Source organism: Phoca vitulina, unplaced genomic scaffold, assembly GCF_004348235.1.
Source record: "Phoca vitulina isolate PV1807 unplaced genomic scaffold, GSC_HSeal_1.0 scaffold15, whole genome shotgun sequence".
In the NCBI taxonomy this organism is placed as follows: domain Eukaryota; kingdom Metazoa; phylum Chordata; class Mammalia; order Carnivora; family Phocidae; genus Phoca; species Phoca vitulina.
In genome coordinates, this window is record NW_022589718.1 from 37,798,427 (window position 1) to 37,820,587 (window position 22,161).

At 40.2% G+C, this 22,161-nt stretch overlaps 1 protein-coding gene across 2 annotated transcripts in view; it reads left to right on the forward strand.

The window, feature by feature from the left end:
* Window positions 1–22,161, forward strand: part of CSMD1 (CUB and Sushi multiple domains 1) — a 2,006,418-nt gene that overhangs the window by 1,671,266 nt on the left and 312,991 nt on the right. For both annotated transcript variants that reach the window (XM_032413252.1, XM_032413253.1), the window contains exons 24-25: window positions 19,275–19,466; window positions 19,936–20,062. In XM_032413252.1, the coding sequence (XP_032269143.1) occupies window positions 19,275–19,466; window positions 19,936–20,062 (319 nt within the window). The remainder of the gene's footprint in view (window positions 1–19,274; window positions 19,467–19,935; window positions 20,063–22,161) is intronic.

A 22,161-nucleotide genomic window follows, 5' to 3' on the forward strand; every position in this document is an offset into this window, starting at 1 on the left:
GAAAGTAGCGGGAGGGGGAGGGTTTGTGGTGCAGGTGAGGAAGAACAGGTGGTACAAGGGCCATTTCAAAGAGATGGGGACAGTTGGGAAATGAACAACCTGACCCACAGCATAGAGCTGCTAGTCCATGTGGCCCTGTTGTACCAATTATTTTTAAAAACAACCACAACAACAAAAAGCCCTTACTCTGGAAGCTCAGTGCCTTCAGAGCACATCCCACACTCTGAGAGCGACAGAGCACACAGCCTGGAATCCAGGGACGGGTCCAGCCCCTGCATCCCTGCAACTTGCAGAAGACCGGGTTTCTCTGGGAGACAGGGAAGTAGGAACATTCAGGGGCCTTTTCTTCCTCCTGCCCCATGAACAAATCTCTCAAGGCCAGCTAATTTCCACTGTTCACATTTCTAAAATTATTCCCCTGCTCCCACCCTGAACTATCTGTTTAAATAACATGGAGAGAGGGCGCCTGGGTGACTCAGTCAGTTGAGCGTCTCCCTTCGGCTCAGGTCATGATCCCAGAGTCCTGGGATCGAGCCCCATGTTGGGTTCCCTGCTCAGCGGGGAGTCTGCTTCTCCCTCTCCCACTCCCCCTGCTTGTGCTCTCTCTCTGTCAAATAAACATATAAGATCTTTTTAAAAAATAAAAAATAAAAAAATAAGATGGAGAGAAACCTCAAAGTCCCTCCACAACTATCGTCTGAAGCAAAAGGACGCGCCCATAGCCAGCTGCCCATCCATTGGCATCCTCCTTGATGGTAACCCTTTACGCATTCTGTTTGCCGGAGCCACGAATTGGCGGGAACGTTGGGTTAAACAACTGAGTCTAAACAAGCTACAGTGTATTGTGTAGAGAACATCCAGCCCAGAGCCGTGGGCTGATGCAACTGTCACGTTGGATTAACATGCGGATGGAATCAAAATGACACCGACATTAAATACGCTGCTGTAAATGAGAGCGCGGCTCCGGGTGTGAATAGATTCTCAAGGCCAATCATGAAATACTAAGCACCGTCGCCTTCCTGCTTCAAAACAAGTCAGAAATACTGTGAGCATGAAGTCTACACGGACCCCACGAGCAATCAATTACTGAGAACAAACTTGAAGGGGAAGAATACCATATGTCAGAAATGATCCTCTCACGTCCCTGAGACCACAGATGATAATGAGAGCTAATTCTCTGTAGGATCGGTAGATAGTCTGCTTAGGTAGATACAGTTTTCTGTGGGTGTCCCTCTTCCATCCGTGTCTACTCACTTATGTCAGGAGCTCCTCTGCTTTTGTGGCTTTTCCCCAGATTTATTGGGATATAATTGACAGATAGCGTTTTGTGAGTTTAGGGTGATGATCTGATACATGAAATACATACGAAGTATCATCACAAGAAGGTTAACACCACCATCACCTCACATGATTCTTTTCGTGTGTGTGGTAAGATCTGCCCTGTTTTGTTTTGTTTTTTCCTCATTTCTAATAGAGATTCTTCTGCTACTTTGACCTCCCTGACTGACCGAGATTCACGTGCACAATGCTCTGTTCATTTCATAACCGATTCCTTCTTTCCTTACGACTGGGTTTTGGAAATTCTATATAAGCTAGATGGCAGTTCTCAAGTGCAAGGTCTAGAATCTAATTTTATAAATAATAAAGACTTCCACAAATTTCCCAGACATTGTTGGTTGTCATGCATGTAAGTGTTGCTGTTTTAAAGTAAAATTAGCCGTATTATTTGAAGAATAGCATTCATCACATCTTCTGTCTTTATGATGTGTAGCATCGTCTAGAAAATCATGCCAAAGTGATGTTTTGTTCAATGAGTAGTTTGTAAAAGTATTTATAATTGTGCTGCAAACAAGGACAAGCACGGAAGGGGGCCACGAAAAGAACCAGCTTGCACATAAACCCACACTAACGCTGGCAGATTTTTATTTTATTTCGATGAAGATTAAAATTGTGACAAAGGCACTGTGGTGTTTTGATATCTCCTCACGTGATCCTAGAGGATGGATGTGCGATTTGTAAACACGGCTTCACAGAGCATGAATTTGTTCTCAAATAGCCATTAATTCAGCAGATAAAACTGCTGGACAAATGTAATTAGCAATATTTGTTTTCCCCACAGTTAACTCATAGGGAATCTTATAAAGGTTTTTCAAAATAATAGGCAGTTATTTTGTGTACGAGTTTTCTATTGCTGTGTAACAATTACCGCAAGTTTGGGGACCTCAAACACCTTATTACTCACAGTTCTCGGGGGTGGGGGGTTGGGGCCTGGCTCAGCGGGGTCCTCACAGGGTCTACGCTGTGGTCAAGTTGACTGGGGCCTCAGTCCCGCCCGAGGCCCCTGTCCCTCCTTCAGGCCCTGTGGCTGTTGGCAGGACTCTGTTCCTTGGGGTGGCAGTGATGTGAAAATGTTAGGGTTCCGAGTGAACAGTCAAGAAAGAATTCTTGAGGTGTCCTCGGTGCAAAAAGGGTGGTTTTATTAAAGCAAGAGGATAGGATCCCAGGGGCAGAAAGAGGTGCCCTGGGGTTGTGACAGGTGACGATTATATACTTTCAGGTAGGGGGTTGGGGAGAGCGAAAGTTCCTAAGGAATTTGGAAGCAAGGTTTCTAGGACCTCGAGGAGGCTAGCTATTGTTGGGAAAAGGTCATTTATTACCATCTAATAAAACCCGAGTCATGAGACCCTTCAGATGTATATCGGTGGGCCATATGCTTGGGGGATGATTGCCAACATGCATCTTGGGAGGTTTAGAGACAAAGGAAGTTCCCAAAGGAATTTTTATATGTTAAAGTAGACTTATAGGATCCTGGGGGTCGGGCTAGGATAGCCTCCTGCCCTTAGCAAAGTGTCCACATCGAGGCAGCTGAGTTCCTAGAGGAAGGTCACTCTGCCTATTTCAAGGACTTGTCAGTGGGCTGTAAGTTGTAAGGAAATTTAATTTTTTTTCATGTGCCTTTGTTCCCCACATCAGCAGGACTGAGGCTGCTGCTCTTGGGGTCCTGGGGCAGGTCTCATCCCTGCTGCTCTTCTCTCCAGGGCCAACAGGAGAGCCCTCCCTCGTGGGGGCCCAGGCCTTTCAGCTGAGTGAGTCAGGGGCACTCAGGATCATCTCCATTTTGACCGACTCAGGCTCACCTGATTTGGGGCTGTCCATTGGGTTCGAGCATTCTTTTGCCTCTGCCACAGATCCCGGCCACAGTCCGGGAAGGGGAGAGCATTCTGTGGGGGGTCAGTGTCGTGTACTGGTGGGGGTCACGGGGTCCCATTCGAGTCCGTCCCTCACATTTTCCTATTTAGGAATGTTGTTTTTTTAATTCTCTTTCAGATCATTCCATTTTCAAAAATGTGTGTGTGTGTATACACTTGCAGATATAAAGTAAACCTTTCAAAAGAGGAAACATACAATATGATTGTTTACATGTACTTTTAAATTTCCGGGATATGTCTGGGTTAATAGTTATGAATCTATTTTTGCAAACAAGACAATTGCAAAGCCCCTTTCTGTATTGTTGTAGATGTAGCTTTTGTCTTTTAGGCCCCCACATCTCCAAAGCATGCACCTGTCCGTGACTTCGGTCCGTCTTTCATGAGAGTTAAGGTGACCCGTTTAAGGGATTTGGGTCCAGGAGAATTTCCACGAAAGACGAGCAGAAGAATGTGTGGCCCACGGAAGGGGCAAAAGCACAGAGAAAGTAGGGCCTGGAGCTGGGGTCCAAACCACAAAACATACTTGTTTTACAACTTGGTTAAAAGAAAAACCAATTTGAGGGGCGCCTGGGTGGCTCAGTCAGTAAGTGTCTGCGTTCGGCTCAGGTCGTGATCCCGGGGTCCTGGGATCGAGCCCCGCATCAGGCTCCCTGCTCAGCGGGAAGCCTGCTTCTCCCTCTCCCACTCCCCCTGCTTGTGTTCCCTCTCTCGCTGTGTCTCTCTCTGTCAAATAAATAAATAAAATCTTTAAAAAAAAAAAAGAAAAAAGAAAAACTAATTTGAAAGCTCTAAATGTTTAAATCTGACACAGTCGCTTGTTTGTATTATTCCCAGAAAATGAGCCATACACCTCTGCCTTCGTTGTTTCTGTGTTGGATTCACTTTAGTTTGGGGATCACCACTGAAACAATTCTGCCATGAATTCTTAGGAAGTGCAATGCAGTGGCTCTCGCTGTGGGGGAAAAAAAAAAAAAGCCTATTTCTAATAGGCTTCAAACTGATATATTTTTTAAAACTGCATATTCAGTGAAAAACTTAATTCCCTACTCAATTTGTTTTGCTATAAAAAGGATAGTATTACAAGGAGAGAAAACTGTAACATCAATGGAGTGACAAGCACAGAACTCTATGCTTATGTGATTGCATTATTGGAAACCTTTCTTATCAATATATCAAGACATATCCATACATGTTTTTATAAGCTTATTTTCCAGTAAGAATTCTGAAGATTGCATTTTTGTTCTGCTTCTACAGAAAAAGCCTAGAGAAACATATTGTATACAATACTTTCTTCAAAATAGAATGGCTTTCAATGGAAATATCACAATGGCGAAAGGGGTCCATGTCATTCAGATACAGTAGAGAGGTAGGCTGCTAGCAAGTCCCCGGAAACAACTCTCTAGTTCTTGTAGAACAAGATGGACGTTTTATAAAGGCGAAAGGCATTCATGTCTGCGGGAATGCCATATAAAAAAAAACAGTCCTCGGTCCCCAATCCAAGCACATAATTCTTGTTTGCATCAGAAAATTTTATTTTTACATGTATGCTTTTAGATAAAAATCAAGATAAATGTTTAATTACTGTAAGACATCATCAAGAGAATATTTGAGCCAAATGAGATGGCATTTCTAAGAAAGAGGCTTGCACATGAGTCTTGGTCAAAGCACGGCATTCTGAAACCGAAACACCTCCCACCTTAGGCTGCCTCAAGGTGAGGCTGTCCTGAAACCGGGCATAAATCTTCATCCATGTCTTGGATGGAGGAAAGGGCAAGGTCTTATTATGACCATTTTAAGAAAGGAAATTGGCTAAGAGTGACGCTTAATTGACTTACTCAATGTCAGACACAAATGAGAGAAAGAAAAGCCAGTAAAATCCCTGTCCCTTGACTTCTTTTTTTTTTTTTTAAGATTTTATTTATTTATTTGACACAGAGAGAGAGAGAGCCCGTGGGAGGACAATCAGGGGGAGCGGGAGAGGGAGAAGCATGTTCCCTGCTGAGCAGGGGATCCCAGGACGCCAGGATCATGACCTGAGCTGAAGGCAGAGGCTTAACCAGCTGAGCCACCCAGGCGCCCTGTCCCTTGACTTCTAATTGCATGTTTATCATCCTGCTGCCTTACTAACATGTATAGCGTCACAAAGACTAAAATATAAACATTTACTGCATTTTTAAAAATTCCAGTGAAACCATGACATGCTTCACTTCTGTGGCAACGTGAGAATTGCCTGATCAGGAGAGGAGGTCACCCTGTTGACTCACATCACGGTCCCCCAGATCCTATAGAAGTTACAGTGTGCACGTTGGTCCACACTAGTTTCTACATAACTTTACATGATTTTCCCAGCGGTTCAGTTTGGTGAATTACTTATTTTTTGTTTTATAATTAATTATTCCTTATATTTTGTGACAATTTGCTAGTTGACACACATTGCTATTTATTTTCATCTTTTGGAATAGATGCATATATTGCTGGCCATCAGTACCTTGAGAAAGACAAAGGAACCTCGAGAAGGGTGACATAAATAATTTAATTATAAGGATTAAACTAAAAGCATATGACTTGAGAGGGCAATAAATGGAGGCTGATAGGTGATATCACCAAATGCTATAAAATCTCACATTTTATGGGAAGAGTGATGACAGATTTTTTTTTTTCCATTCTTCTTTAGGGGAAATAAAAAGTAATAATTATTGTATTAGTCAAAGACATAGATACATTGTTTTCACAAAAGGTCATTCATGGCAAGATAAGAATCCCAGAGACTTATATGTCTTGTCAGAAAGGCAATGCTGGGTAATGAATCACAGGTCAGTTTATCTCTGATTTTGATTTTTCTTGCATGTATTATGGCATTTGTAATAACGCTATAAAAAGAAAAAGGCCATGAAACCTATTCAGATTCAAAATTTTTATTTTTCTCCACGGTATGAATTTTGACATAAGGACATTTGAAGGCTCTTTGGATCTCTACAAGATCATCAAATGCGTCTTTTTTTTTTTTATTCTTTTCACTAAGTAAACATTTCAGAAAACAGTGATATGAAGATAATCCCATCTGTTAAATTCCAACACGAAGCTATTAGATGAGGATGTGAAAAAAACTTGAAATTTCAGCTCAGAATTGACAAAGACTCTGGAGTGATCCACTGAACACCACTCAGTCGCAAATGCAAGTATGGGCATACAAGGTCCAGTGTTTTAACTTAATAGTGAAATTTGAGCTGAAGGAATACAGCTGCCTGTGTCTCTGGGGAGTGGGAGTGAGTCTCTTCACTGTGGCACCTGTCAGCAGGTGATCTGTCATTTTGCAGCACATACTTTTCTTCTGTAAATAAGTCATTGTTTTTGGACACTCGTAGTTCTGAAATCCTATGACACTGAATACAATCAAAAGATATATTTAAAAGGGATATAAAATTTTTCTTGTGATTATTTCAACAATGTTCACCTTTTAACTCCCTAAAACAGTGGGGTAAGTGAGGGCTTGTATGTGGGGTATGAGAAAAAGAGGAGCTAAAGGTGACCCCAATGTTGGTGGGCTCTGGAACTGTTATTTATTGACTTGGGAAAACGGGGATGGTAGATTTGTAGCGGAAGCGAAGTAGATGTAATTTTTGGATAATGGGGTTTTGACATCCTTCGGTGCTTGGTATGAATCTGGCTTCGATATGGAGCATAGATCAAAGAATGTGAATGAAGTTAGAATTTGCCCACTGGATGTGGTGTCATGGTAATGTCAATAAGAACAAGGTGATGGAGGTAAAGGTGTAAACAACAGATTTTTTAAAATCTCCTCATTTATAGGACTCTGATGAGTTGGATTATAAATGAGGTGAAAGGAATGGAAGTGGCTGAAGGCTGAGTTCTGGCTGGCGAGGCAGGTATCAATACTGTTAAGCTCTATAATAAAAACAGGGGACTTATTTGGGGACCTCAGGGTTTCTTAAGACAAGGTTTTATCATGACGTTAATCAGAAACCTATTTCCTTTACCAAATAGCAAATAGATTGAACAGGAAGATTGTCTCCATGGTAGAGGGTGGGTTTGGGGGTTAGGTGTTGGTAGGATTGGTCTGCAGCTGATGGATAACCTGGCCCCGTGGTCTGTCAGGCTCCAGTCATGAGGGCTAACTATAAGGCAGCCACGCCTGGAGGCAGGTGTCCAGAGGATTCGCTACAGCTTTGGTGAATTTATTGGAATCTGACACATTATCTGTCTTGGCCAGTGGGACATTAGTTGAAGAGCCAAATTAATAATTCCAGTGGTAGCATATATGCACATGGAATGGCTATCTCTCCTGGAAACTTCTAGAGGTAGTTAATGCATGTCAGTACGAAATCAGATCTGTAAGAAATGGGACTTTTGGGAGAGGTACTTATCTGTCCTCCTGCACAATAATTGAAATAAATGCTAAGAAATTGCTCTTTCATGTATATTATTTCTTTATTAATTTGAATGTTTAATCATTTAACTGATTTTTTTAAATGTAAAAGACAAATTCCCAGACCTAAAGGAATAGATTGGTTCTAATAAAAAATACAAATGAACAAATCATTCATCAGGAAATGTAGGAAAATTTTCTGCTTCTACTCAGAATCTGTTATGCAGTTTTCAGGCTATTAAAGATGCTTGAAATTTCGGTTGTCATCATCAAACTAAATTCACTGTGACCAAAATAACACCATTTTATGTCCTTAATGCTAAAGATTTCTGTATTGAATTTCATATAGTAATAATTTCATGGAAAATAATCTATGAAATATCCATTTCATTGTATAGATATGTCATTACACATGTCCACAACAGTATGTAATGAGAGCTGATGGGATTCCCTCTTTGGAAAAATCAATTTATGGAGGAATATGAAATTGTGTAACTTCCATTCAAAGTTGGTTAAATAATATTGTTGTAACCATTCTGAATCTTCATTAGCTCGATATTTCTTTTTTTTTTTTTTTAAAGATTTTATTTATTCATTTGAGACACAGAGATACAGAGAGAGAGAGAGAAAGCATGAGCAGGGAGAGAGGCAGAGGCAGAGGGAGAAGCAGACTCCCCGCCAAGCCAGGAGCCCGATGCAGGGGCTCGATCCCAGGACCCCGGGATCATGACCTGAGCCGAAGGCAGACGTTTAACCATCTGAGCCACCCAGCTGGATATTTCTGACTAAATATTATTTTTAAATCTTCCCAAATTTTGTAAAGATTAGAATGTATGAAAATTTAAAGACATGCATTTATTTTCGTGATTTCAATAACACTTGAAAATCTTTAGAAGCTTATTCATTTATTTGAATTAAAAGTACTTACTAACAAGTTGGCATTCATATAAGCACCAATGAAATACAGTAGCATGAATACATTTTGGTGTTTCTATTTTAACTGCCCAACCTCCTCAGATGGTAAAATAAACAGTATTCACTAGCCTAACCCTGTCTTCAAAGAGGTGAGTTTTTAGATGGAGTAATAAACTCTACGCATGGGAACACTTCAAAGAATTAAAAACACGCAGCATACCAGCTGTCACTTTTCTTGGGGTGGGACTCCTAAGAAATTCAGGAAGGACAGAGGATGCAGGAGAAATAGTTAGGGAAGCCTCAGCAGGAATGGGCTGAACTTGGTCGGAAAGGACAGGTATGATTTGGAGGACACGAGTGATGCCGAGGCCCACCTGGGCAGTTAGCCTGGATACAGGAGGCAAGAGCAAGTAACAGGACTGTGACAAGACTGTGAGGATGAGTTTCATCTGGGTCTCAAGGAGGATCCAGCCAGGAAATACCCTGGTAGGCCCTGGCAGAGTCCTTGGTGTGAGGGAGAGAGGGAGGGAGGGAGGCGTGGACCAACATGAAAAGTCAGAAAGGAAGAGTGGATGCGTGTGAGAGAGCAGGCTGGGGAGGTTTCGTAGGGCTTTGGTGCATGGTTTCGTGGGAGCAACAGAAAGAAGGGAGTCAGATTATCTCAAGGTGTTGGGGCTGTGGGTGTCTTTGAGATGAGCCGGGTGATATGGAAGTCGTGCCCACTCAGGGAGAGAGTGAATCCATGGGCTTTGTTTTGCTCACAGAATTGTTGGGCTACCTATCTCACTTTGTTTTGCATTTGGGTTTTGCAACTGAACTCTGGGCGAAGTTTATCATACTTCACACCCCGTGTGTAGCAGTTCCCAGCGAGCAAGCGTTGTCTCTCAGCATGGCAGGGTGAGATCACACACTGGTTCTTAAGTCAGGTGCTTCCCACTACTGATGTCTCCAAAGCAAGCTGGGTGAGGGCGGGCTGGCGCTTACAAGTCACAGTTCGGCTGATGGATGGCAGTCACTCATGCGGAAATTCTTTGCAAGACTGAGAGGTGGAACATGAGGAACGGTGCTCTTCCATCCTGAAGCTTGGAGAAGCCAGCAGTGGTCGGGTTCTGGCTGTCTCTTCTGGGGATGGATGGCCTCGTGACATTGCTTGAGGTGGTGCGTTCTGGCTTATGGTTTGACAATTACTTTGTATTTATGTGCTGTGGAATAATACAAGTTACAACATATGAATAATAACAACAGCAGTAAATCCGAGGCTTGCTGGTAATCCCTTATAATTATACAGAGTTTACTTAGGAAGAGCTCAGTGTGTTTTCATAAATCTTTTACTTTTTCTTATAAAGATCTCTATACGGGGGCAGGAAGAAAGAAGCATTACTGCTCATAGTTAACACTTGGAAACAGAAGGGGGACAAATGAAGGAAAGGGAATTTGGGACTGGATTGAGTCTGGACGTCATTTCAAAGTGTTGTGTTGTCCCTCGTGTCCTGTCTCCAGCGAATCCCTGTGCCCCCGGGCCCCTGGCCCCCTGATCAGGGCGTTCCCAGCCTCTCTTCCAATGGGGACACTTCCATTTGCCAATCACTCTACTTCTTCCACTCAGGGTCTTTAGACGTTGTCCATGGGTGCCTTTGCTCTCCTCACACACTGTTTTTCTCTTTGGCAAGAATTAAATACACCGACTAAGGAAAGCCAAGAGCAGTGTTCATGGAACCAAGACTCGCGTCACTGGTTGCCTCCAGGATAATCCCTTGAGGATTAGTGTGAAGTTTGTTTGGTTGTGTGTAAATTTGACATGTTTCTTGATCCAATGTGGAAAACCTTTCTGGGGAAAGGGAAAAGGTTACAGTTATTTTATGAGCAAAGAACGATGAAATCCCCCAATGAACTTCCCAAAATGATTTTTGTTCATTATTTATCACATTTTTTTGGCCAAATCCAGTGAATCTTCCATGGCCAGTGAGAAGAGACAGTACTATCTCCTATCTAGTTTGTGAGGATGTGTCTTGGATAGTCCCTGCATCCCCATTCCCAGCAAGGACGGCTGAAGGAGCCCAGGATGGGCACAGCCACCATTGGGAAAAGTTCCTCTCAGGACCAAGTAGGGCGTGGGAAGGGGCTACGCCAACAGGAACTCACTCTGTATTGAGAATCATCACCTCAATCCTGTGTGTGTTAAGCTGCTAGGCTTGTGCGCTCCTGACAGGAACCTGACTTTCTTCAGGGTACCTCCTTTGGTTTCAGCTGTGACAAAACTCCTCCGTCTGTCTTACTTAGGATCCTATAATTAACCATTTTGTAAGATTATTTTCAGGATGAAAAGAGATAGCATAGACGGATCTGCCTAATGCACTGCATGGCCCAGTGTGTGTTCTACAAGTACTAATCATGGGGCCTGCTTCATGTTCACCATCGCCTTTATGGAAAGATAGTCTCCTTATCTGGTTCCTGAGTGAAAAGAAGACCCTGAGATCCATGGCTGAAAACAATTAATTAGCCACAGCTTGTAGTTCTCTACTAAAGTAAAATTAAATAATTAAATGTGCTGTCAATTAAATGTCAATTCCCATAGAAAAACAAATATATGCAAATGTAAACATTGAGTTTAAGACAATGGGAATTAAGATGATGTGCTGAAAAATCTATACTACTAAAAAATGGTTGTTTTCCAAATAACTCAGTGATGTGTTCCTAATGTCCCTTTTCCCATTTTTCCACCATTTTCATTTCATGGATCAAGATTTTCATAAGTAATATAGCAAAAGAATATGAAAATTTTCTACCATAAATAATAATTATATAGTTCAATTTTGTAGGAATGTTCAAGTTTCTTAAAGAAAATGTTGCTAAAAGTATATCTTGGTCTTTAAAAATGTGTAATTATGTAACAGTATGATCAAAATATTTTAATTGTAGTATTTGTGATAAATACATTAGTAGATGTCTTTGACTTGCCACTTTGTCTAGATACTGGCTCTATATTGATAATCATTTTCACAAACTAGCAAAATCTGTGTTCAATCTGGCTTTGATTTCTTCCTTGTTTTGATATCAAAGTAGTTAAGTATAAACTGTTAGAGTTTTCGTTCTTCTGAACTTCATATATGGACATGAAGATTCTTCAGGATTTCAAACTCCTATAGCTAAATTTTAAAGAAATCAACAATAGTTAATCCGATTCTTGGAATAGTCAAGGTATTTTAAGCAATTAGTGAGTGTCAGAGTTTAAAATAAAAACATGCTGAGTTTTATTTATTTTTTTGGACTTCCCCCCCACCCCAGAAAAGTCTTTTCTAGAGAGGAAATTACTTCTTAAACTATTCTGCATGTAAGAAATATAAAACCTACCACTCTCTCTGGAAATAGATTCTGAAAAGAATCAAATTACATTTTATGTAGTTAATGTGGTATATTGTTGGCTGAAGTCATTTCATTGTATTTCTGGATATCGCTTTGTATCAATGTGTATATGTACTTGTGTACGTTTGTTTTTATTTGTAAACCTGGCGGAAGCATCCACCATCAAGCATGGCGTGTTCCTTGCAGTCACCTGTGCACCCCTTGGAAAGTACAGGTGGCTCATTTAGAAGCAGCCATATTTCATACTGTGTGGCTGCCTATAAATGGGTTGCCCTGTACTAACATCCTGTTTTCACAGAAATCCTGACGAAGGACATAAGACTCGAGCTGGGTGAACTCTTCCAGTCGCCACCTAGATCGTGCGTCCATTCTGTTCTTAAGCGCTTGTTGATGTAGTAGTAATACTTCCAATTAAACTCAGAGCCCTGAAGGGCAAGGCTATGCTTGTATACTGAAACAGGGTATGACGTCATGTGAAACGTACTTTATATTAAGTGTGTAATAAGTGTGTATTGGATTAATGAATGGATGTCCCATTAAGATGTAAGATGTTAGCTGTTGTATATTATTTGTCTTCCTGTAGAGATTGTGCGCTCCTGGTGAGCTAGGACAGATCAATTAATTTTATATATTCAGCACCTAGCAAAGAATCTGAACTATAATGGGCACTTTACAAATACACGTTAACTAAGTGATTTCATGAATTAATTAATGTTGTAGGTTAGAGAATAAGATTTTCCAGATATGTGTCCTCAATAAGATTATCTAAATTACCTTTGTTTTTCACTTTAATGCCCATTAATGTTGGGCCAAAAAGGAAAACATTATATTAGGAAATTATACTCTTGATATATTTTATCAATAAAGTGAAATATTACTAGACTTAGCCACCATATGTAAATTACTAGCCTTATCATCAGGAGGAAATCATAATAAAAATTACATTTTATGAAAATAATATTCATAGCTTACATTTGCAATTAAAGTCATCATTTTTAACATCAACATTTTTGTTTAACACAAATATAGAAAAGACGTGGACAATCTGAACAGAGCGTGGTAATGCCAAGCAAGTATTCATATTAACCACATAACTGTGGGCTTAATTCTATATGATAGAAGGAGCCATACTTATAAAAATGGATATAAGTTCCTATTTATCCTAAAAAAGTACCCGTGCTCCTCTATTTATCTCCAATATAAAAAGAAGTGGATACAACAAAACAGAGAAATAATTGGGAAAAGTAGAAAAGCAACAGAAAGCAGGGATGGCAGTACGGAGAACACAAATGTGCAGTTGTAGAATTGTGTCCACGGCCGTCCACGGCCGTCCACGGTTTCCATATTTCTATTGCTCAGGTGCTCATGACAGTCTGTCACTATTTGTCGTTGTGTCTGATTCCTCTGACAGTAAGCTCCATAAGGCCTGACGTTGTCTTGTGCCCCCCAAAGTGTTCAGATCATGTTTAATTATTTGTACAAGTTGTTGTTGAAGGAGTTTCTTCTTTGCCTGGATCATGCTCTGGCTCGTCGTGAGATGACACTAATATTGGGGCTTGTGACGTTTCTCCTCTCCCTCACGCCCTCGTGCGAGCTCAGTGTCTTCTCCTGTGTTCGCCCCACCCCATCACAGCCATCCTTCCACTGCCTCCACTCATCTCTCAGGCCCCACTTGCAGGATGACATGTTTGTGTGCCACACACACACACACACACGATTTTACCTCATGCATTAGCCCGTATCCCACCGCTGAAGCCCACCCTCAGCACTGCATAAACATTGCTTAATTTTTCCTGTTATTTTTTCCCCTCACTCCAATCCATACTCCATAGTGGCACTGATTATCTCTCCGAAATGCTACAAATATCTGTGTCACTTCCTTGTGCAGACACCTGTTTTCCTACCCCCACCCCACTGCATACTGGCTCACTCTGCCCTCCGTGGGGCTGCCAGATAGCCCTCTCCTGATGCTTTCTATGAAGCAGCAGTAAGACACACATGCTACTGGAAATTGTTCTGCATCCCAGGATGTGCCGTATTCTTCCAAACCCACACATAATTGTGAAGACGTTATTTGGAGACTTCTCCTCTGGTTCCAGAACCACCAATGCCTACCATCCTTCTAGATGAGCTCAATTATATCTCTTCTGCAAAGCTGTGCCCAGCCTTCCTGTTTCCTTCTGTGTCTTTCTCAACCTTCCCACGAAACTTTGCCATAGCAAGTATCATATTGTTTTTAAAATACTTACTTTCTGGGGCTCCTGGGTGGCTCAGTCGGTGAAGCGTCTGCCTTTGGCTCAGGTCATGATCTCAGGGCCCTGGGATCGAGTCCCGCGTTGGGCTCCCTGCTCCGTGGGGAGCCTGCTTCTCCCTCTCCTCCTGCTCCCCCTGCTTGTGCTCTCTCTCTCTCTGTCAAATATATAAAAAAAAATCTTAAATACTAATTTTCTTACCTGTGTAAGTAAGTAGACCATTGAAAAGAGGGCCCTGTTCCCTGCAATTCTACTCATAGTGACTTAACAAATTCCCTGCCTCATAAGTCACAGATCTGTTTTAAAAATTTAGATAATGTGCTGATCATAAGTCTTTACCACAGTGTATGAGTTAGAACACTGTTCCCAGTTGGATGCATTTAAAAACTGATTCAGAGTAAAATGCCCTCGGTCCATCCATCTCCACGCCCTGATGTAGATGCTGACCTTGATCCTGCTCCAAGTTCCCCAACCCTCGGTTTTAAATATCCTCAACAGAGATAAATGCTGTGCAGTGTTAAACCTCAGTGACAGGAGGTGAACAATGCACACTTTTTCATGAAGCCTTCCCAGAATGGATAAAAACCTTGAACCACTACATAGCTCTGTGCAAGGTCAGAGTATATTCCACATTAAAGACTCATTTTGGATACATGCAATATATTTGGAATTATAAAATATTTCAAGATGGACTCCTGGAATTTTCAGCTATGATTACCTTGCTTTATGCAGTGCTAGTGACATAGTTCATGAGAACCAGGATGGTCCCAGAAAAGAAGGTGATTACTTTGGTTATCTGATTTCCATTCTGAACTTCAACAGGCTTTTTGATATTTCACTCGGGAGCTCAGGAGGTCAATTTCCTGTTGAGATGTTTTCACCATCCTGTTGAATAATGCTATTTTGGGGAAATTCGGAGTATCTTCCTGCATAATCATGAAATAACAGCAATAGTACAACAGTATTTGGTAAAAATAAATAAATGAGAACAAAGTAGCTGATAATAAAAAATCAATTTGAAACCAACAACAGCTACAGCTAAAACACTACATTGATGTATAATTTCTTTTTTTTTTTTTTTTAAAGATTTTATTTATTTATTTGAGAGAGAGAAAGCATGAGAGGGGGGAGGGTCAGAGGGAGAAGCAGACTCCCCGCCGAGCAGGGAGCCCGATGCGGGACTCGATCCTGGGACTCCAGGATCATGACCTGAGCCGAAGGCAGTCGCTCAACCAACTGAGCCACCCAGGCACCCTGATGTATAATTTCTTAAGTAATAATTTAAAACTCAAAGGTGAGCACACATGCTTCACCTAGAATTTCAATCCTAAATAATAGATCTGTGTTTAAAAAAACAGGATTCAATCAAACATTTCAGGAAATTCACTGTTAATGAACTTCATGTCTCGAGTGAACCACCACAATAACCTGAACTAGTGCTCCGATCTCAAACCACATTTCTTTCCAGATGACTGCCAAACAAGGGGTGAATAAAAATATATGTAATTTGATATTCTTCTTTCTACCGCACGCAAATGTGAAAGTGTGTTTCCTTTGCATGTGTGTTTTTGTGTGTGTTTGTGTGTGTGTTTGCTTTTTTTTTTTTTTTTTTGCATGTGACAACCTTTCTTATATTACCAAGGAGCCTTTTACCAAAAAGTACATTATTCAAATTGAGATAAGTTTCAGGTAAAGTTATATGATAACATGCTTCTATAAGCATTTGAAGGTTTTTCAGTCGTTCATAGGAGAAGCTACCAGAGATCCGTAAATGACAAGCACTCTCCTTGTTCAGTTGTCTTCTCAAAGCTCACCTACACCTGAATGCACCTTCTCAAGAGCTGTGTAGACAGAGGCTGGAGGAATTCACATGACTGTGGGCCTCAGGGTTCAGCCTGGAGGCACAAAATGGATTAGATCTAGAGCAGATTCTCGTCTCATACAAGTGCTGTATTTGGAAGATAAGAACTAGACCAAATACTTGAGAGTTAAGTGGAAGGATCTTACAACACTAATATTTTGTTAGATGTTCAAGATATATAGAATTTAATCCTTCAAAAATACAGAGACTGGGTAAATACTGCAAAAGATATGGAGTAGTCATTTTCATCAGCCTGATGTTTATAGCCTGTTTTTACTGGAACATTTAGTTCAAAGCGTCTTTGCTATTTATGTGACTTCAGAAGAATTCACAGAAAAACATAAATAAATGGAATTGCTAAATAAATTCAATACAATTGCAACTCTTAATAGATAATGTTTTGAAACAAATAACTTGATTTAATCTTTTTTAAAGGTTCTGTGGCATAAAGAATATACAGACTCAGTATTTGCTGCACTGATTTCCGGCAGGCTGGTGGCTTCAAGATAGGGAAGGATATCTTCTCTATATTTTTAAAGGCATTACTGTTTAGCAGTATTAAGACTAATTATTATAAAGTGTTTTAGATTCAGATTAGAATTGAAATATCTCTTTATCAGAGGAATATCTTTGTAGATCTAAAGATAAATCTTAAAAAGTACTTTTGAAATATTTTTGATAAACTACAGGAAAATCCTTTCCTGAAATGGACACGGAATTAACATCAGAGAGTTTTATTTGGCTGCTTCAGACTTCCACTGTTATACATCAATGCAGTTTATTTTACCAATGTTTAAAAGTAATGTTGAAATGTTTAGATGGGCACCTGGGGGGCTCAATCAGTTGAGTGACTGCTTTTGTCTCAGGTCATGATCCTGGAGTTCCAGGATCGAGTTCCGCATCGGGCTCCCTGCTCAGTGGGGAGTCTGCTTCTCCCTCTGACCCTCTGACCCTCCCGTGCTCTCTCTCTCTTTCTCTCTCTCAAATAAATACAATCTTAAAAAATAAATTGACATAAAAAAAAACAAATGTTTAGAGATGGTGATATCATGACTCCTTCACCCCAAAATGAACAAAACTTAGTTGAAATGAATCCCATTTAATGTGTAGAGAGAAACGGGAGCAGGGCTGTTTCTGGTGCTTGTGGACAGACTGAGTCCCACAGACAAAATGGAAGAGAAATTTTGGGTTTCTGAAGATCTTTCTCTACTCCTCTCAAGACATTGATCAGTACCACTTTCAGTGTTTCCTCCAGAAATAAATGCCTGTGCTTCCATCCGTAACTGGGAATGAATTATTAAATCATGTGAGTTTTGCAGGAACAAAGTTCTCTTCAGTGGACTGAAGATTGGAAAATTGGACTACCCAAATATCTTTCAACTTTCTGACGAGGAAGAGGAATATATTTCATATAATGACATTGGGTCGGCCTGGAGCCTTTGGGCACTTAGGAATCAAGTATAGCACTTTTTCTAAATAATAAATTCCGTGATGCCATTGAAAACTTAAGTGAACTTTTGAAAAAAATAATAGAAGGCATCATAAGAAAGAAGGGACCACTGATATTGGAAAAAGTAACTACCCTATCAGAAATAACTTGGCTTAATTTGTCTGTGTGACAGGATGTGGTTTTAAAAAAAATCAAGATTAAATGATAGAAAAACCTATAAAACAGACATTTCTCTAAAAACTTCATCCCAAATAAAGTTTGACAGACATTTTTGTTGGTACATCTTTGTTTTCTTGTTTGTCCTTTAATATTTTTTTAACCCTCCTCCAGAAAGTTTTTAGTGAAGAGCTTTATCTGTAGAGCCCAGGACCAGAAGCTAATGAGAAAGAACATAAGTCATATGGGAAAATCAATGTCATTATTTTATCAGCATAGGTATACATCTCCATCAAGGAAAATCTTTTATAACAAAACACTTTTATGTGACCCAGAAGCAATTTGTTGTCAGAAGGGAAGGTCTTGGAGATGCTTGACCATTTCTTTCTTCACAGAAGATGTGTGTGTTTCAAAGCTTAGTTTAGAAGAATTAGGTGGAATTTGCCAACTTTTTGCCATTCTGAGTCTCATGAAAGCCTTCACCAAAAGTTGATAAAATAATCTGGGTCTTCGTGTTATTCACATCTGATTCTAATCATCTGATTCAAGGTTTTAAACATCTCCACTTTCAGAATATTTATTCATTCAACAATCATTATTATAAACTAAAAAAAATCTCTTTTTCTTTCTTTCTTTTTCTTTCTTTCTTTCTTTCTTTCTTTCTTTCTTTCTTTCTTTCTTTCTTTCTTTCTTTCTTTTCTTTCTCTCTTTCTCTCTTTCTTTCTTTCTTTCTTTCTTTCTTTCTTTCTTTCTTTCTGGAGGAATGGAAGAAGTCAAAATTAGATGGAAATAAATGTAAACAGACCATGTGGTACATCAAGTTTCCAGCTCTACTCTTTAGAAGGGCCAAAATTTGCATCAGGATATGAGGAGAGAAATGTTAGTGTAAGACTGTCTCCACAGATGGCCTTAAAACATTGCCTCACATAAAAGCAATATACAGCTCTCAGTTCTGCAGGAGCTAAATCTTCATTTCTGTCATCTATTTCTTTGAGTTCAAGAGCTAAGTTTGACGAAGCCATTATAGTGTTTCATTTCTGGGGTTTCCATTGTACATGGCGTTAGCTGCCCCGTCGCCCCCTTCACTGTGCATGGTAGGAGTGTGGCAGGTGGAAATTCACAAGCCCATCTTCTATGAGTAGGAACAACTTTTTAATTTCCCAGGAACGTTAAGATCTTGGAGATTTAGAGGAAGTCGGTGTGAAGGTAGGTGGTTCTTGACTGTAGGCTAGAGTGAGCAATGGCAATAAAGACTCTGAAGAGTGTCCTGGGCACGGGCATGGCCTGGCCCTCCTTCTGGAAGGTTTGAGATTCGCAGAGAGGGGATGTGGAAGCAGGAACACTTACAGCTCAGTGAGAGAAGGCTTGGAGGCTTGCCAGAGAATCCAGCATGCCGGTAGGCAATATGGATTAGTAGATGACAGTTTGGAACTCTTAGAAAAAAGATTCTCATTATTATATAAATAGATAAGAACAAATAAAATGATCCAACCTCATGAAACAACAAATGGTCACCAAATAAAATCCAATAGAGACCCACATTTGCTTTTCCCTTTTTAAATTCACGATCTTCTTTTTTCTTTCCACGCTTTGAGGGGCACTCGATAACGTTCTCTATTTTGTCTTTATTTGTTGCTCACTACTGTTACTTCCATTCAGTCTTTCCCCTCCTTTCTCATAGGTTTTGACCTAGTAAAGTGTGAGGATCCAGGAGTCCCTAACTATGGCTATAGGATCCGGGATGAAGGCCACTTTACTGACACTGTGGTTCTGTACAGCTGTAACCCGGGCTACGCCATGCATGGCAGCGACACCCTGACCTGCCTCAGTGGCGACCGCAGGGTGTGGGACCGACCGCTGCCTTCCTGTGTAGGTGAGTTGGGCAGCCAGCTTCCATTGCTACACAAAATCATACCTAAGGGCAGAAGCTCCAGGTGCTTTGGAAGAGGACAGGATGCTTCTGCTCTCTCTCCAGTGTAGGCTCCTTATGTACTTCCAAGATATGCATGTTTTCTGGTTTTTGCTTTATGTATGAAAGAAAGACTTCCTGGTACTATTTTACTGAGACTATATGCATGTAATTATTATGAGAATTGTAACATGAGTGTTTCATTGTTTTATACTCTTGACTTGAGTTACATACTGGGCAATGTCTTCCCATCAGGATAACACTGGGGAACGAGAAAAGGAAAGAAATGATGGAGACAGATTGTGATTTTTTTTTTTTTGGCTAGGTGTATAATGTGGATGTGAGGGTTTGGGGTTTAGTTTTTAAAATAGCTAAATTGAAACCTGTGTGGGGGCCTGGAGTAAATTCCCTCAATTGTCCGTATCTCTTGCAGCCGAGTGTGGTGGTCAGATCCATGCCGCCACCTCTGGGCGCATCCTGTCTCCCGGCTATCCTGCTCCTTATGACAACAACCTTCACTGCACCTGGATCATAGAGGCAGACCCAGGGAAGACTATCAGGTACCTGTTTTATTTTGGTTTCCGAGGATTTTAGGATGGAGGAATGTCTTCTATTTTTGTAGTGGCGATAATAGTACATCTATTATCATCCATGGTTGGTTTCACATTTCTGAGTCAAAGGAAAACATGTAAAGGTGTGCATAAATTTTTTTGTTGGCTCATATGCTTACTTCGGAATTCCTTTGAGAACTGATGTTAAGCCATCTATAAAAAAGAGAAAAATAAATTAAATAATCAGTTAGCTTTTGCTGCATAACAAACAGGCCCCTAAAATGTAGTTGTAGAAAACAATTATTTATCTGCCCATGACTTTGCGTGTTGCCTGGGCAGTGCTGACCTGAGCAAGCTTGACAGGGTGATGGTCCAAGATGGAACCGTGCAGATCTCAGCTGCACGGTTCAGAAGGCTGTGGCCTCTTCAGACCAGACTTCTGTTCCTTCAGTAAACTATTCATGGTGGAAGGTTTCTGGAAGCAAGAGATGACAAGGTTTTCAAACTTGGGCTTGCATTCATTTGCTAACATGCCATTTGCCAAAACAAAACTCATCAGCAGACAAGATAAGGTTTGAAGAAATATACTCCACCCCATACTGGAAAGAAAAGCAAAGTCATACCGAAAAGGGGCTTGCATACGGGGATGGGGAGAATATGTGGTCATTTGTAATATACCAAAGTAAGTTTGAGGTAGACCAAGAAAGCATTTCAATCTAAAGTTACATATAAAGGAAAACCATTTAAAAATCGTAGGAAATTGTGCAAACATTTCGATAGAAAGTGTTGTATTTCAATTGATGGTTCTCAGTTATTATGGTAAATTTTTTATACCAATAAGTAAACCAACAGAAAGTAATCTTTCTAAAGCAACTTTTCCGTGTTCTAGTCAGAAGGCTGTGTCAAAAGTCATAGCACATAAATTAAAAAGTAATTTCAAAATAAGTTGTTTCTTGATTATAGTTCTTGGCGAACAAGGAGAGAGCATACAGTCCTTTGCAGTGCCTCGTAAAATCATTTTTCTATCTTCATTAATTTTTCCCTTTCATTGTAGTTGTTCTGAAATATCTGTACAAAATTTATTGTTTAAAAATTCTGTCTCACCAGTCCTAATCCCCAGGTCCCTGATCCATTCTCTCCACCTGTGTGCCATTATGCCCACAAGAGACTAAATGGCCAATTCAGCCTCAAATACATGAAGTTGAATCAAGTGGGAGGTCAAACCCAGAAACCTCTTTCTGGGGCAAATTAATGGATAGATGCATTCACAAACCACTGATTTTTGTCTTTATTCATAAAAGGCACCCTAGCAAACTTAGTAATGTATGTTAAACAGACATAGAACCACCATACTGCGACTTTATAACTTAGTGACAGTAAAATGGAATGAAAGCCAAGGGGAGATGCATATTCTATCCCGTGACACTCTGTTCCCTTCATAGGATATCCATCCTCTGAAATCCACCTGCTCTCTTTCAAGTTATGACACGAACATCTTGCCATCTTAAACTAACATGGCATGAACTATTACTACTTTCAAACCCTAAGAAAAAATGATTCTTATTACTTAAGTGGAGCAAGAGAAGGAACTTAAATCATGTATATAATACAATATCTTATTTTATAATAACTAATTTAAAAATAAATTTGTGTCCTTGAGGTGCCTGGATGGCTCAGTCTGTTAAGCATCTAACTCTTGATTTTGGCTCAGATTGTGATCTCAGCGTTGTGAGATTGAGCCCTGCGTTCAGTGTGGAGTCTGCTTATCCCTCTCCCTCCCCCAGCCTGCATGTGCTCTCTCTTTCAAGTAAATAAATAAATAAATAAAATCCTTTAAAAAATAAATAAATTTGTGTCCTTAATTAAGATAAATGATTAATTAGATAATTATTGATCTATTGGGACAAGAATAAGGTATATTTGAGTAACAACCTAAGAATCTGTATTCTTTATGGATATCAATGCAGTCATTTTTCCATTGAACTAAATAAAACTAAATATTAGTTCTTGACCTTGAATTCCTGAATGCTTGATCTGAGTATTATAAAAGCTGCTACACTAGTTTTTATTTTAAAAGATTCTAGGAATTCTTTATGATGGACAAATAG